This window comes from Sinocyclocheilus rhinocerous, unplaced genomic scaffold (genome assembly GCF_001515625.1).
Source record: "Sinocyclocheilus rhinocerous isolate Xijiao unplaced genomic scaffold, SAMN03320098_v1.1 scaffold2061, whole genome shotgun sequence".
Lineage (NCBI taxonomy): Eukaryota > Metazoa > Chordata > Actinopteri > Cypriniformes > Cyprinidae > Sinocyclocheilus > Sinocyclocheilus rhinocerous.
The window spans coordinates 458448-474777 of NW_015633531.1; the positions used below are offsets into that span (position 1 = coordinate 458448).

Here is a 16330-nt window from a genome sequence, read left to right on the forward strand (position 1 = left end):
TGTTCCGATGAAGAAACAAACTCATCTACATGTTAGATGGCATGAGAGTGAGTACATTTTCATTTTTAGGTGATCTATTCCTTTATATACTGCACAGTTTTCAGTAACTAAGCTAGTACTTTCTAAACATAACCATTGTGTCCATCTTCTGTGTGTGTGTGTGTGTGTGTGTGTGTGTGTGTGTGTATGTGTGTGTGTGAGTCACTGGAAAAAAAAAAGAAAAGATCGCTCAAATGAAAACTATGTTTTTCTTACTCTTTTCAGAACAAGGCTTTACAGTAACAGACATTTTCACAGATATGAACATATTGTGTATATATATATATATATATATATATAAGCAAAACAAGCAAACGAACAAGAAAAGCTCCTTAAGACTTTGTTCTCTTACGTGCAGATAAACGAAACTCGCGGGGTGCTATGTGATCTGAAATAAAAAATAACACACAGAAAAATGTCATATACATTATCATAATACTTGTTTGTGTTTAAAGTTGTAGTGTAAATAACGAAAGGCAAGCGCGCAGGTCTACACAAAAACCAAACGATAAAGATGGCTCCAAAGACAACAAGACGCTGTACATCTTTGCATTGCATTCCTTCTGATACCAACATTAGGAAAGAGTGGATGAACTTTATTTTTAATGAAGCATCAGTAAGAACTCGGTCCTTTGTTCACTTCATTTTACAGAAGATTCGTTTACAAACAAGGCTCAATTTGACCTGGATTTTCAGAAAGATTGAAACTAAAATACGATGCTGTGCCGACTATATTGGATCCGACAGTAATGTCGCAACACAAGTGTAAGTAACTGTTGCTATTGCACTATTGCTTTGTCTGTTATTACAGATCTTTTGCTATGTACTGAATATTTATGTATTTTTAATCTAAATCACAGCAGCGTCCATCTGTGAAGGATGTTGGCTGTCAAACATACACAACTGCTAGCTAATCATAGCAGTGGGCGTTTATTTCCGAGTCTACAATCCGCCACGCCTATTCAAACAGAGAGTTCTGATGAGGGGGGTTAAAAACAGGACAGAAAATAGCCTATTACTTCTAAATTATGTTTCTTGATGTAAAAATTTTGATAACATTATAAGTGGAACACAGAGAACAGTATAAAATAATAATAAAAGGCAGTTCATGACCCCTTTAACACATAGTGGGATCAAATGTCCTAGAAGCAAATCTAAAATATAGCTGCAAGCAGCAATTACCGGGGTTCAAGCACTTAAAGGCCTTCATGGCTTCTATGCTGTCAGGGGTCTCAGCCAACGTGAAATGTATGGCTGTCACCAGAACGCATCCATGACGGAGAATATGATGACACACACAGAATAATGAAAAGGTTGAACTATATTACTTAAGACACACTCTATTACTTAATAAAGACTATGCATGTCCACACACACACAGACACACATTATGTTGTAGATATAGATTTTTTAAATAACTTACAGGTAATAAAATGCTTACTGGAAGTGTCCTGTTAATATTTTTTAGGTTTACATTTAATTATAATGTGGCATAATTGTCAAAACTAATATGTCTGTATAAATAAAGTGGTAAACTTTGACTAAATGTGATTTCAAATGTAATAATAATGATTTATTATCTGAATGTCAGTACCTAAGTAAAACCTGAGAAAAGAACTACACAAGTGATAGAATGAGCCAATGAGTGATCCTTTGCTGCCATCTAGTGGTTGTATTTGCACTTTCAGGGAATGCAGCATACAGGTGCATCTCAATAAATTAGAATGTTTTTAACCTTCATAACTGTTACAGTGTCAGTTTCTGTCCAATCTCCATAAAATTGTTGCATGAATGTTTAGAATCATATAATGCATAAGTTTACATAGTTTTGTGATGTTTTGAGTTTTCTTTGAAGATTTATAGACTTTTGGGTACACTAGATCAAGACCACATTATGAAATGGCCCTGTTATAACTGTCCAAATGCAAATGTTCAAAGTGTTTTGATAATTATTGATCAAGAGAGTCCAGAGAATTGTACTGCACTGATTTTATTGATTTTGAGTATATAGCCTACGACTAGTTCAGAAAAGTAGTTTTTTTTAATAATCTCAAATGTTTAATGAACAGTTTGATTGAAAGCATTGGTCCCAGAGGCAAAGTTGTTCAGAATGAGGAGGTCTATTATATGATATGAAGATCTAGTGTTTGTGTGAATATATGAACATGTTCTACAAATTGAGGTCATTGCCTTCTTAACTGTTATAGCACCACCTATGGTCCGATCTCCATGAAACTTTGCATGCTTATTACGAGTCTTCTGACACATGTTTTCACTAAGTTTCGTAAAGTTGTGAGTTTTCGTATGGTTTTATAGGCTTTTGGATTTATTTGGCCACACCCCTTTTTAAAATGACCCCGTTATAGCTATTCAAAGGACAAAATTCAACTTTTTTTTAATATAATTATTGATCTAGAGAGTCCAGAGAATATTACTGCAGTGGTTTGATCGAAAAAAACTAGGACTAGTTTGCAAAAGTAGGTTTTTAACATAATTGAGAATATTTAATGAACAATTTTATTGACAGCAATGGTTCTTGAGGCAAAGTTATGCATTATGAGAAGATCTATCAAATGATGTGCATATTGTGCGGATGTGTGAAACACCACGTGATTACAGACCCATAAAACTCATTAGCGCCAACTAGTGGCCAATTTCTTTCAAAATTCTTACACACCTTTAGGGCCATGAGTCGAACATGCCCACCGAGTTTCGTTCCGATCGACCTCCGTTAACCTTGTCTAATAGGTGCTTAAACTTCTTTGGCCAATGGCGGCCATGTTTTTTGAGATATGGGAATGTCCTCATAGACACTTGTACCAATTTGGACCAAGACACTGCATACCAATTTTCAAGTCGATCGGACCAATGGTTGCATAGTTATAGCAGTTTTTATGTTTTTTCCATTTTATACCGCCACCAAGTAGCAGAGCTGCGCACTTTTTTTTTTATTTGACCAAAGATTGAGCTTATACACATGTGTACCGAGTTTGGTGAAGATATCTCATTCCGTTCAGGAGTTATAGGCATTTTAGTAAAAGTGGCCCTGCCCCTAACGGACGTTTTGGTGTCCCTATGCGACGGTGAGTCAAAATTTAAACTTTTTTTTTTATAATTATTGATATTGACTGTCCAGAGAACATTTCTGCACTGGTTTGGTTCTGATCGGGCAAAAAACCTAGGACTAGTTCGCAAAAGTAGGTTTTGGACATAATTCAAAATTTTAAAAAACGTGACCTCCAGGACCCTAAATCACCAGGAGGCAATTTTGTGTGGCTTGACCCAAGGATTCCAAAAATATATTTGAGTCTACGACAAACGGTCTAGGAGTTATGAGCACTTTCGCGTTTTTGATCACTGTAGCGCCCCCTATTGGCCGATTGGGCCAATTCCTGACACATTTCAAGCTGATGGAATGCAGGTGTTTACATGCCAGGTGACAACAGGGTAATGAGCAATGATCTTTATGCTTAAATAACAGATTATTGTTTGTCTTACCATAATTTATTTGCATCGTGTCAATTTCTAAAGACAAATCAGAAAAACATTTGATTTCACATCTCAGTGTAAACATCTAATAGTCAAGTGACAGTAAACAGTAAAAGTGATTTATACACACACAATGAGAGCACTAACCATTAGGGATGGGAAGATTCCCTGATTCGCTTGGTGCATCGGCATAAAAAGTTAACGATGCGATGCATCGGTTTAAAAAGTGTGCATCGGCTACAAGTTGTCATTTATATCGCGATGCATCGTTTCTAACATATTTGCATCAGTAAAAAACGATTCATTTATATATAATTACTAGTGGATGTGCAATACTTTTATTATTTAGAAAGTGACCAATAATCTGTGACCAATATTTTATATGTAGATTGATTTCTCCTCTCTAAACTGTTTCTCAAGCGCGCTCTCTCATCACCGCTGCTGCTGCGTGAATATGACGCATCACAACACCACGGAGACCCAAGGAAAAACTGGGATTAAAGTCCAAAACCTGACTTGAAATAACCTAACAAATCACTCAGGGCTAAAGTGGTTCCATTAACGACAAATTAAATTCACACAATCTCACTAATTTGTGCACGCTTATTCTTAAGCAGACCTTAATGTCGATCATGGATCAAATCGATCCACGTGACTAAGCTTGATCTAGACTTATGTTAAATTTGCTTTATGGAACCAAATCATTTGACAATGAGTCAGACTAACTGAAATAAGCCTGGCTTATTTGGTTAACTTGTTTTATGAAACAGGCCTCGAGGCATTAAAAGTGATCATATTTTCTCCATTACATCATATTGCATCGAATTGCATTGTGTTGAATCGAATCGAATCGAAATCGGATCGCACTGCATCGTAATAGGGGTGAATCGTATCGCATCGCATCGGTAGCTGCTTCATATGTATCTTTAATGTATCGTATCGTTGGCTATGCATCGAGATGCGTATCGTATCGGCCTGAGTCACGAGATGCACATCCCTACTAACCGTATATCGGCACTCTTCTATGCAGCAGGGGTCCTTTCACAGTCTGTCTGCTGTCTTTATTCACAGCAATGAAGGCTGTATGAACACAGCTCACTCCTGCCTGAACACTGAGCTCCACCATCCTGCTCCTGATGCCCTCAACATCTGCAGCACCTGACCTCTCCTTCTGCTCCAGAGAACGGATCAGGGTCCGAGCCGCCAGCCGGTGAATAGACAACCTGCAGAAACATGGAGGAAAACTGTGAATTATTGTTGACTTAGAAAAGCAAAGAGCCGATTCAACTGCAACTGAAAATCTACAATAATTAAATAGAATTTATTTTATTTAACAAACAACTAACATTTGATATGATGTGTTGAAGATAAAAGTAATGCACTACTATATTGTGTTATTTACTATAAAAATTACTGATTATATTATTTTTGGAGAGATGATTCAATAACTAGGAAGGGAGATTTTCCTAAGTAAATGCACAGATATTAATTCTGGCCAATAATTATTATTATCTTACAGCTGAAAACCAATAAATGGCTGATATTAAAAAGCTACCTTATTCTGTCTAAAAAACAATACACTAAATTGATAATCACTTTAGGTATCACAATATGCAGTCATAAATACTGTATGGCTAACTATTCATTTTACAAATAAAAGTTTAAAGAATTAAGTCCTTTTAATTTAATAAAGGTGAGAGGTTGAATGGGGCATAAATAAAAAGTAATAAATTATACTTAAACTATAAAATAATTAGCATTTAATTACATAAAATTATATTGGTCAACTTGATCCTGATAAAATAAATCAATGATATGGTCCTGGTATATTATTATGATATTATAGTGTAAATTTGTGTTACTTGTACTGGTTATAATTCTAAAGTCAAAATTATATAAAATTAATTGGCAACAAAAGGCTTTATTTCTAGTTTGATCATTTAAAAGGTGTTTTAGAGGTGAGTTGCTCTGAAGCAGGACTGGAGCTGTGGTTTTCAGCGTCTAAATGTGTGTTTGTGTGTGTTACTTTGTTTTCTCAGTTGGTTTGAGGCAGAAGTGGAGCTGGTTTGTTACTGGTTGATCTTTGAGACTGTATTTGACTGTCACTGTTCCCTCAGAGCCTCCTGAACTCTATGAGAGAGAAAAGGCAGATTTTTATTATCTAAACAAATGAGACAGTGTCTGTATGTCATAACATGCTACATCATCTCACCTCTCCTTTAAGTTGGGCATAAATGAGTGTCCTTTGACCCTGGAAGAGCACATTGATGGGTGGAGACAGTGTGTCAACAGTAACATCATCTGGAAGGGTCCAATCCACAGAGATATTAAGCACAGCGGGCTGCAGCGCAAACCTGAGCGACTGCATCACCTGATATAGTTTGAAGAGAAAGAGAAGCCATTGAGACATTTGACTAGGAAACATTTGTGCCTGTGAAATCCAGTGGAGAGCTTTACTTTGGGCTGCATGCGGTCGGTGTCTGTGATGAACTGAGCGTGACCAGATCCCTCCCTGGCCATTCCTGTGATGAGGGCGGCACTCGCACCCTCACCAATCCCCAATGAGAAACACCTGAAGACACGATAAACTCTGTTACTGTTAGTGATGAAGATATGAATGATGGACAGATCAAACCCAACAGAGCTTTACCTGTGAGAGTGAGCGTGACTTTTCACCAGATCCAGCACCTCTTTAGTGTCTCCCACCTCTCCATCAGTGAAGACGAACAGCTGAAGAGAGAAAAACAGTCTTAAAACTCTGACTTCACATCGGTACAATGCGTTGTTCAGATGCACAGTGAGGTGTTGTACCTGTCTGGGGTGATCGGGGTAACAGGGCTGACTGTAGATGTGTTTTAGAGGCTGTAATATCTCTGTGCCGCCCATGTCTGCTTGCATTTCCTTCACTCTCTTCAGAGCCTGATCCATTGTGTCCTGATTGTACTCAACACTCTGACTGCAAAGACACAGAAAAACATCTCATCTCCACTGACACATTTCAATACTGAATCTATGAATAAAGATCTAGACACTAACGGGAAGAAGGACTCAAAATCAGAGCCAAATCCATAGATATTGAAGTAGCATCCCATGGGCAGACTCTTCAACAGTAACAGCAGGGTGTCCTATAGAGAGACATGGACAGAAAGTGAAAGTGAGATCAAAACTATAGTATTTACTACAGCATAACTATTGTATTTACTTTCCGAATGCACATTACTGGTTTTATTGTGCACTAAGAAATCATGGTTTGTCTTTCATCAAAACATAATAACTTCTTCCTCTGACCTCACAAACCCTTCTGACTTTTTCAGTCATTTCCCTCCAATCACTTGACTCGGAGTCTGATATGAAATGGAGATGGATAAAATACAGACCCAGACTACATTATTCTTCCTCATTAAATATATCGCTTTCCTCAGAAATGTCACAAAACAGAAATAAAATTGGTTGTGAACCAAGTCTCATGATGATTTTAAATGTGTCTCATCTCAATACATTTAAATAAATGCTGTTTTTAACCTTAAATCTTACCTTTGCACTTTCTATGCGCATTTGTGCTCCTTTCCCTTGATTCATCATGCCTCCCATACTGCCTGATCTGTCAATCACAAAAACAAACTCGCATTGAGTTGCCAGTGATTTCATCAATTCTTCTGGGAACTCTGGGTACAAACTTATCATGACCACTGGGTCCCTCATCAGAGAACCTGAAAAACAGAGAAAGAGTCAGTGACACCTTCATCGCTCAATCCCATAATCCCAGTTCAATCCCATAATCCTCTACCTGGTGGAGCAGTGGTCACTCCTGCCTCCACTATAGCAGAGGGCTGATGGGTATTGTCAAATGATGTAAAATAAAAATATATGCAACTGAGTTGCGGTTTGTATTTGGACTCACGGTTTCTCTGTCCTGCACCTCTGCCACAATCTCCTGCTCTCCGATCTTGGCACTGAAGTGGCAGACAGCAGCATCAGCAGGCAGGGGGAAGACGAACCACTGAAGTGGCAGACAGCAGCATCAGCAGGCAGAGGGAAGACGAACAAGGCCTCCAGGGGGCGCTCTTCCTCATTCACATACTGCAGAGCGGAGGAGACTGTGGCTACATGATCCTGAACCAGAACCTCCACTGAGATGCTCTTCAGAGGCACTGAGGCACACAAACCAACACAAAAACATCACTAATAGAGAAGAAAACCTCACAAAGAGAACGGGGTGTGTGACATGCCGCAGTTGACCGTTGAAAAATAATTTTCTTGTTTTTCTTGAGAAAACCATAAATTCTGTTAAATATTGAGATAGCAATAGTAATATGTGTCAAAACATTTCAGCTCTCCTACATATAGCAAAAGTTTTCATATAAGAAACAGGCAACAGCAAACAGGTCAGGTGAATTAATACCTGGCTTATTCTTCTCAGTCACAAGACCGCAGATCTCCATTCTCACGCTCCGTTAAACGAAATAACGATTTTTCTTCAAACCGAAATTGAAACTCAAACACCGAAACCGCGTTTTTATCTGCCTCAGATCTTCACAGATCGACACGAAATGATTAAATCAGTGTTTCTGAGCGTTTCTAATGCGGTCAAAGTCGCTGAATCACCGCTGAGTCAGAGAATCAACAGTATAGTGAAGTCATACCTCATGAATATTAATTGAGTTGTACGGAAGCGCCGTGCCCACGTTTGATTCATGAATATTAATTTAGTTATGTTCGGAACCGCAGTGCTCCGAAAATGCAGTGTTCTGATCGTGTTTAAACTTCAACAGCCGAATGGATAATTCTTTGATTAAGGTAATTTTTTTTCCCTCTCGCCTTTTCGAAAGACAATCATTCTAATTCTAATGAAAAAATACTATAGTAATTTATAGTAAATACTATAGTGTTTTTGAACCATACTATAGTAAAGTACTTGAATTAATTTGTTGTGGTAATTCTATAGTTGCTGTGGTAATATAACAACTATAGTAATATAAACACATTACTTTACCCAATACTGTAATAAGTTTTCTACAACTATAGGGTATATTATACTACAATACACTACAGTTTACTGTAGTAAAAACTAAAGTATACTACAGTATTTATTACAGTTCACTATAGTTCATACTCCAGTATGCTGTAGCTTTCATTAACAAAGTGTTGTAAATATTATACAGTATAATACACTTTACTATAGTATGGTTTAAAAACACTATAGTATTTACTATAAATTACTATAGTATTTTTTATGTGATACTTTAGAAAAGTTTCTATAATATCTCCTTGCTTTTTCCTAATTTTAACCGTACTCTAAACATGATTCTGCCGCTGTGTGAAAGTATCCTCAGCAATTGAGGACCAACAGCTTTAGTAAATCACTGACAGACAAACAAAAACCAGGAGTATAAAGTTGTTTAAAAATCGGTAATTTTATTCAAATTATTTTACATTTCAAAACAGCAAAAACACAATAGAGTTTTTATATGTGACCCGTTTCATTTAAATGACTATCTTGGAAACATATTGTTATATATAGTATAGAGTGGGGGAAAATGCCCCCTTGGTACAATTTAATTTTTGTTAAAAATCTAATAACATGAAAACTCTGGACATTTTTCATACTTGGTTTATAATTGATGTCATTGTCACTAAAACTTTAAAAACTACTCTAGACACATTTAATTTTTGTTTCACAGAAAAAAAAGTACACAGTCCTTGGGGGGGTTCCACTCTACCCAGGCTATATATTTATATTTTTTTACTTTAGTAGATAAAACTCAAATGGTGCAGGTCACACATATTTAGAATTTACTGTAGATTTGAGCAAATAAAAATGGACTAAATGTTATGAAACAAGTAACGGATTAACGATAAATGAAACAGTATCTGTTCTTTGGCCTTCTGACGGATCAGGATGTAGAAACACTGACGTCTTCAGATTCCCAGAGTCTCTTTGGTCACCTGACATCCGAGCAGGACATTCCCCACACACACGCACTGAGACAGATCACCCACTGAAACACACACACACTCAAGGCCACAAACTGCCACTCCACCTGCTGCTCTATTTTACAGCCGTATAACCAGATCAGAGCCAGGAGAGTGGCCCATACTGACCCATCCACCTGTGTACAAACCATCATCCACTGCATTTGTTACTGGACACTGCACACAATCATCACTGTCTTATTATTTCATCACATCTCTCACCTGTGCTGGTTTCTGATTGGTCAGCTCATCCTCCGTCTTCCCAAACACATCAGCCAGTGTGGCGTCCAGATCCCAGCAGCCTGACGCCTTTTGCAGAGAAACCAGCTGCAGTAACGGGTCCTTCTGAAGCTCAGGAGCAGCTGAAAAGCACAATTTGCATGTTTACTGAAATAACCGTTTTACTGCTCAAAGTGCAATTAAATGCAACTGTCTCAATTATTTATCATGGAGTAATGCTTCTCATTTATTTGTTTTTTTAAAGAATAGCAGATAGTTTTAAAGGAATAGTTCAACCAAAAATAAAAAATTGCTGAGAATGTACTCACCCTCAGCCTGTTCAAGATGTAGATGAGTTTGTTTCTCTATGGGAGCAGACATGGAACAGAGCACATGCTTCTTAGAACGACGGCGGAAGAAATTCTGGATCTCTGCAAATGACAACAATAATCGTTAACCATGAGGTGATGCTGCATTTGTGTTGCACATTTAGTGAGATTAAGTGATGCTGTGTATTCATTGTGTTACTTGTCATGAATCCGATCCTCTGTTTGGGTGCACTCACTAAAAAAAAAAAAGAAAGAAAGAAAAGTTATTTAAAATGTAAACTGTATGTTTTTCTTGCTTAAAGATTAACCGTAACAACAGACAGAAACACATTATGGCTGCAAAAATCATATTTTTATATATCTTAAAACCTGCAGCAGTGTTAATGCCTGTTTAAATGAATTTAAAGGGGTCATATGACGTTGCTAAAAAAGCACATTATTTTGTGTATTTGGTGTGGAACGGCCGGCAGGATAGAGTGAGCGGAAGCTGGCGGGCTTGAGGCAACCACATGTGACGACCTGGACTCCGCTTCGTCTACGGTGAAAGCCGATCCGGCAATCCACAGCACTAAGTTGATGTATTTCCTCAGCGACATATGACCCCTTTAAGTCTTTAGTATGACTAAAGTTCAAGATCAAATCAAATTTTGACTGGTAGTATGTGTCATTACATGCAAATAACAGACTGTGGTTTTTCTTACCATATGCTGCCAGGGAACATTTTAGAAGTAAATCTGAAAAACATTTGATTTCACATCTTAATGAGGTGAACACATCAAATGTAAACATCAAAGAGTCAAGTGACAGTAAAAGTGATTTATACACACAATCAGAGCACAATTTACATGTTTACTGAAATAACCGTTTTACTGCTGAAAGTGCAATTAAACGCAGCTGTCTCAATTATTTATGGAGTAATGTTTGTCATTTATTTGTTTTTTTAAAGAATAGCATGTAGCAATATATAACCCATTTTACAGGTTTACATGCAAAATCAATAACCCGGCAACGCAAGTAAACTGTTTACAGGACTTTATTAAAGACACCCTGCGGTCATTAGTTATAAATATACTAGGTTAGATATCATCTTTGACAATGTGACACATTTAAACATTTTTCCAGGGAAAATAATTTATTCATGCCTTTAAATGGCTTGAATACTACTCTACACCCCTCACCTCATGTAGTATATTCATTTAGTACAGCTATTTCAAAGCTTATTTTTGACTTTAGTTTTAAGAAGAAAATGCTCAGCAATGGTGTTGACTGATGAATTTGCACATGGTTTGTCTGTAACCATATTAAAAACACTAGAAAGACATGTAAACAATGTTAAAACTTGATTTTCAAATAATTATTTCAAAATGTCAGAAGGAAACCTGCACAGACTCATTCTCCTCACATATGTGAAATTTCTATGACTCTACCAGTTGTCCTATGGCTGCACGAGACGAGAACATATTTTTATAAAATTTCTTGGGTCAAAAAAAGAATGGGTAGCTTGAGATATATTTCCTCCCCTCCTGCTGCAAAACACTTGGTGTGGCTGAATGTGCTTCAATTTGCCACAACGACGCTTTGTGCTTAAATAACAGATTGTTGCCTTACCACAATTTGCTTCCATCAGGGAATCTGAAAAACATTTGATTTCACATCTTAATGTAAACGTCAAATAGTCAAGTCAAATTAAAAGGGATTTTATACACACAACTAACACAACAGCACTAACCGTATGTTGGCACTCTTCTCTGCAGCAGGGGTCCTGTCACAGTCTGTCTGCTGTCTTTATTAACAGCAATGAAGGCTGTATGAACACAGCTCACTCCTGCCTGAACACTGAGCTCCACCATCCTGCTCCTGATGCCCTCAACATCTGCAGCACCTGACCTCTCCTTCTGCTCCAGAGAACGGATCAGGGTCCGAGCCACCAGCCGGTGAATAGACAACCTGCAGAAACATGGAGGAAATTTGTTGGATTAGAAAAGCAAACAGTTGATGTCATTCCAATTTAATGTGTTTCTATGTGTGTTTGTGTGTGTTACTGTGTTTCCTCTGTTGGTTTGAGGCAGAAGTGGAGCTGGTTTGTTACTGGTTGATCTTTGAGACTGTATTTGACTGTCACTGTTCCCTCAGGGCCTCCTGAACTCTATGAAAGAGAAAAGGCAGATTTTAATAATCTAAATGAAAGACACTGGTTTTTAATTGTCATTAAAGAAACACATGCTAAATCATCTCACCTCTCCTTTAAGTTGGGCATAAATGAGTGTCCTTTGACCCTGGAAGAGCACATTGATGGGTGGAGACAGTGTGTCAACAGTAACATCATCTGGAAGGGGAATATCTATGAATGAAGATCTAGACACTAACGGGAAGAAGGACTCAAAATCCATAAATATTGAAGTAGCATCCCATGGGCAGACTCTTCAATAGTAACAGCAGAGTGTCCTACAGAGAGACATGGACAGATATTCAAGTGTGTCTCATCTGAACATACATCAACAGAGCAAAAATCCCAAAATTAAATCTTACCTTTGCACTTTCTATGCGCATCTGTGCTCCTTTCCCTTGATTCATCATGCCTCCCATACTGCCTGATCGGATACAGTTTTGTTAAATGATGTAAAGTAAAAATATATGCAACTGAGTTGCAGTTTGTATTTGGACTCACGGTTTCTCTGTCCTGCACCTCTGCCACAATGTCCTGCTCTCCGATCTTGGCACTGAAGTGGCAGACAGCAGCATCAGCAGGCAGAGGGAAGACGAACAAGGCCTCCAGGGGGCGCTCTTCCTCATTCACATACTGCAGAGTGGAGGAGACTGTGGCTACATGATCCTGAACCAGAACCTCCACTGAGATGCTCTTCAGAGGCACTGAGGCACACAAACCAACACAAAAACACAACAAATAAACTTTCTGAATCTTCTGAATCATAAAGAGATTTTTGTGGGCATTCTGTAGGTGGAGTTGATGAGCTTGAATTTAAAGATGAACTGCGATTTATGAAGTGGGACGCATTTAGGAACATTTTTGAGTGGGGGTTCAGCCTTCGACTGGTAGGCAGGAGCCACCACAGGCAGGTCAGCTGACCACCACAGTCAGTTGTTAGGCAACTACTGAATTAAGACAGATTTACTAATTCGCTATTGTTTATTAAACTCTCGCATTGTCAGAAAAAACAAGAACGTGTTGATATAATTAAAATATCGGAGTTAAAAAAAAACAAAGGAGAAGGAGACTTGAGCCCTTAATGACATCTCGGTTAAAATTGCGTTATTAATGGGTTAAATACTGAGACAAATCGCGTGGAAAACACCTCAGCTCTCCTACTTTTAAAAAGTTTTAATTCAGGAAGCAGGTAACATTACATGTAAATAGGTGAATTCATACCTGGTTCATTTTTCTCAGTCACAAGACCGCAGATCTCCATTCTCAGGCTCCGTCTGTTTACTTCAAATCGAAACTGAAACTCAAACACCGACCCTGCTGCCTTGAAAACGGCCTTAAATCTTTACAGACTGACTCATTTAACTATTAAATCAGTGTTATTTATAAGTTTACAATGATGTCAAAAGTTTGGGGAAACAACGAAGTCGCTCAATCACCTCTCCGGTATCAGTCAGAAGACCAATAGTCGACAGTGAAGTCATGCCTCATTAATATTAATTATTTTGTGCGCAGACTTGCCAAGACCTACTGGAGGGCTGTGCCTACGTTGATTCATGAATATTAATTAGGTTCTGTTCGGAAGCTGTGCGCTGGTTTGATCGGTTAAGTTTCAATGCAACTTCCGCATGGATGTTTCTTCAGTTAAGGGGATTTTCCTTTCAATGCAAGTGTTGAAATGTTGAAATAAGGGGATTTTCCTAATTGTAAGTGTTGAAATCCATATTTTGCACTCTAAACATGATTCTGCTGTATGAAAGTATCATCAGTGTTAGTGATTAAGGACCAACAGCTTTAGTAAATCACTGACAAAACTAATAAAAGTTTTGTTTAATTGAAATATATATTTTTAATTCGATTCAAAACAAAAGCTGAACAGTACTATATGTGACCTGCTTCATTTAAGTTATTATACCTTGGAAACATTTGATATATTTAGAAAACCATTTTATGACTGTTTTTTTTACTTTGGTACATAATACTCAAATGATGGTGCAAGCTAAAATATCTAGAATTAGGTGTTGATTTGAGCATATGAGATTGAACATTGATTAAATGTTACGAATATTTTAGCTCTTCATCTTTCGATGCCGTCCGACTATTCTCAGTCCTTGCATGGGCCCATAGAAAGAATTATGAACATGAAGCCAATTGTCTGTTCACAAACTTCTTCAAAGTTTATTATTGCATCCGTAAATTATATAGTTACATTGCAAGGTGTGGTGCAGTGCTTTTATCCAATACAAATTATACACTACTACATCATATATGAATGTAAGGAGAAAAACAACTACATATAAAGGAATACATTTGGCAAACAAAAGGATTTTCTTCCAGCTACACCTCTAGATCCAGATGGGTCTGTTCAGATTGGATTCAGTGAACCCCCCAACTGGAAGACCCTTGTCCTTACATGAACATTTGAACTCATGAGGAGATATACATATATGCGCATGCGTGTATAACATAAGGGATAGAGAGAGGTAAAGACAATAGAGAGGAGAGAGAGAGAAAGCACAAACGGGAGCGAGACAGAGAGAGGAGGGGGGGGAGACAAGGAGCACAAGAGGAGGGGAAGCGCAGAGAAGCAAAGTCACAGGAATATTAGGCAGAGAGCGTGATATCATTTAAGTTATCTGTTATCTGTTCTTTGGTCTTCTGACGCATCACTGAAGACGTCAAGTGTAGAAACACTGACATCTTCAGATTCCCAGAGTCTCTTTGGTCACCTGACATCCGAGCAGGACATTCCCCCCACACACACACTGAGACAGATCTCCCACTGAAACACACACACACTCAAATCATCAGTGTGTGTCAAAGAACTGAAGATATTTGCTGAAACGTCTCTTGATGAACGCTGACTGAATGAATGTGGTCTGGAATGGAGATCTCACCTTTCTGAGAGCCGATCCATGACGCTGCCTTCATGGCCACAAACTGCCACTCCACCTGCTGCTCTATTTTACAGCCGTATAACCAGATCAGAGCCAGGAGAGTGGCCCATACTGACCCATCCACCTGTGTACAAACCATCATCCACTGCATTTGTTACTGGACACTGCACACAATCATCACTGTCTTATTATTTCATCACATCTCTCACCTGTGCTGGTTTCTGATTGGTCAGCTCATCCTCCGTCTTCCCAAACACATCAGCCAGTGTGGCGTCCAGATCCCAGCAGCCTGACGCCGTTTGGAGAGAAACCAGCTGGAGAAAAGTGTCCTTTGGGGGCTCAGGATCAGCTGAACACACACACACACACACACTTGTATAAAAACAGGAAAGCAGGAATTCACTTGTGGCTTTTAAACCTCAATATTGTAGCAGCAACAGTTTTAAATAATAAAGTGACAGATCTGATCTGATGTTCAATGAAAAAACATATTCAAAGTAGCATGCTTTATTTAAATTAGTAATTATTTGTTAAATTCAGATGTACAAATATCAAACTATTAGTTATTGCATTCTGGCAATAAACAGAGATGGATTGTGAATGAAATTTATATATAAATGTCCACAAATGATAGATTTGGTAGGGTCTATGCTAACTAGAGAGATGTGTAAAAATGTGTCCTGGAACCTGTTATGAATAAAATCTAATCATCAACACTTATTCTTGGTATCTCTGTTCATGCGTTTTTGTATTCACCGCCGTCACTTTGACCTGCTGAGGTCATAAATGTTGCGGATAAGATGTAAATTCAACATGTTCAGTGTGATGAATGAATTAACAGCTGCAAGTTTCAACATCCCTTCTATGACTCGAAACGTCTTTTACACGAATTTGAATTAAATTGTGAATTAAACTATGTTTTCCTGAAGATGATAACTTGATCCACTCACATGCAACATGATGAGGTCACATGACTACAATCTAGTATTAATCATTTCGAATCTTTGAGCATGGAATAATGCCTTTAACGTATTATTTTTAAAGAATAGCAAGTAGTATACAGTGTATAATCAGTATGTATTGAGCTGGTCAACTAGTATTCAACTCTGAGCATAACTATTGCTTCAATTTCATGTCATGTTTGGCAGTGAGTGTGTGTGTGTGTGCATATATATATATGTGTGTATGTATATATATATATATATGTGTGTATGTATATA

The 16330-nt window shown here is 37.9% G+C and overlaps 2 protein-coding genes and 1 pseudogene across 2 annotated transcripts in view; all 3 read right to left on the bottom strand.

Moving 5' to 3' along the window:
- Nucleotides 1-8139, bottom strand: part of LOC107744225 (von Willebrand factor A domain-containing protein 5A-like) — a 14129-nt gene extending 5990 nt beyond the window's left edge. The window contains exons 1-12 of the mRNA XM_016557752.1: nt 7931-8139; nt 7543-7679; nt 7316-7481; nt 7063-7238; nt 6565-6653; nt 6340-6484; nt 6179-6258; nt 5986-6100; nt 5741-5899; nt 5555-5658; nt 4534-4751; nt 392-427 (exon numbers count right to left, since the gene is read on the bottom strand). Of these exons, the coding sequence (XP_016413238.1) occupies nt 392-427; nt 4534-4751; nt 5555-5658; nt 5741-5899; nt 5986-6100; nt 6179-6258; nt 6340-6484; nt 6565-6653; nt 7063-7238; nt 7316-7481; nt 7543-7679; nt 7931-7970 (1465 nt within the window). The 5' untranslated portion in view covers nt 7971-8139. The remainder of the gene's footprint in view (nt 1-391; nt 428-4533; nt 4752-5554; nt 5659-5740; nt 5900-5985; nt 6101-6178; nt 6259-6339; nt 6485-6564; nt 6654-7062; nt 7239-7315; nt 7482-7542; nt 7680-7930) is intronic.
- A 1097-nt stretch (nt 8140-9236) lies between these two features.
- The window catches only part of LOC107744228 (von Willebrand factor A domain-containing protein 5A-like), a 31267-nt gene continuing 24173 nt past the window's right edge, over nt 9237-16330 (bottom strand). The window contains exons 22-25 of the mRNA XM_016557753.1: nt 15320-15482; nt 15111-15234; nt 14914-14995; nt 9237-9445 (exon numbers count right to left, since the gene is read on the bottom strand). Of these exons, the coding sequence (XP_016413239.1) occupies nt 14916-14995; nt 15111-15234; nt 15320-15482 (367 nt within the window). The 3' untranslated portion in view covers nt 9237-9445; nt 14914-14915. The remainder of the gene's footprint in view (nt 9446-14913; nt 14996-15110; nt 15235-15319; nt 15483-16330) is intronic.
- Nucleotides 9430-13692, bottom strand: LOC107744227 (von Willebrand factor A domain-containing protein 5A-like; annotated as a pseudogene).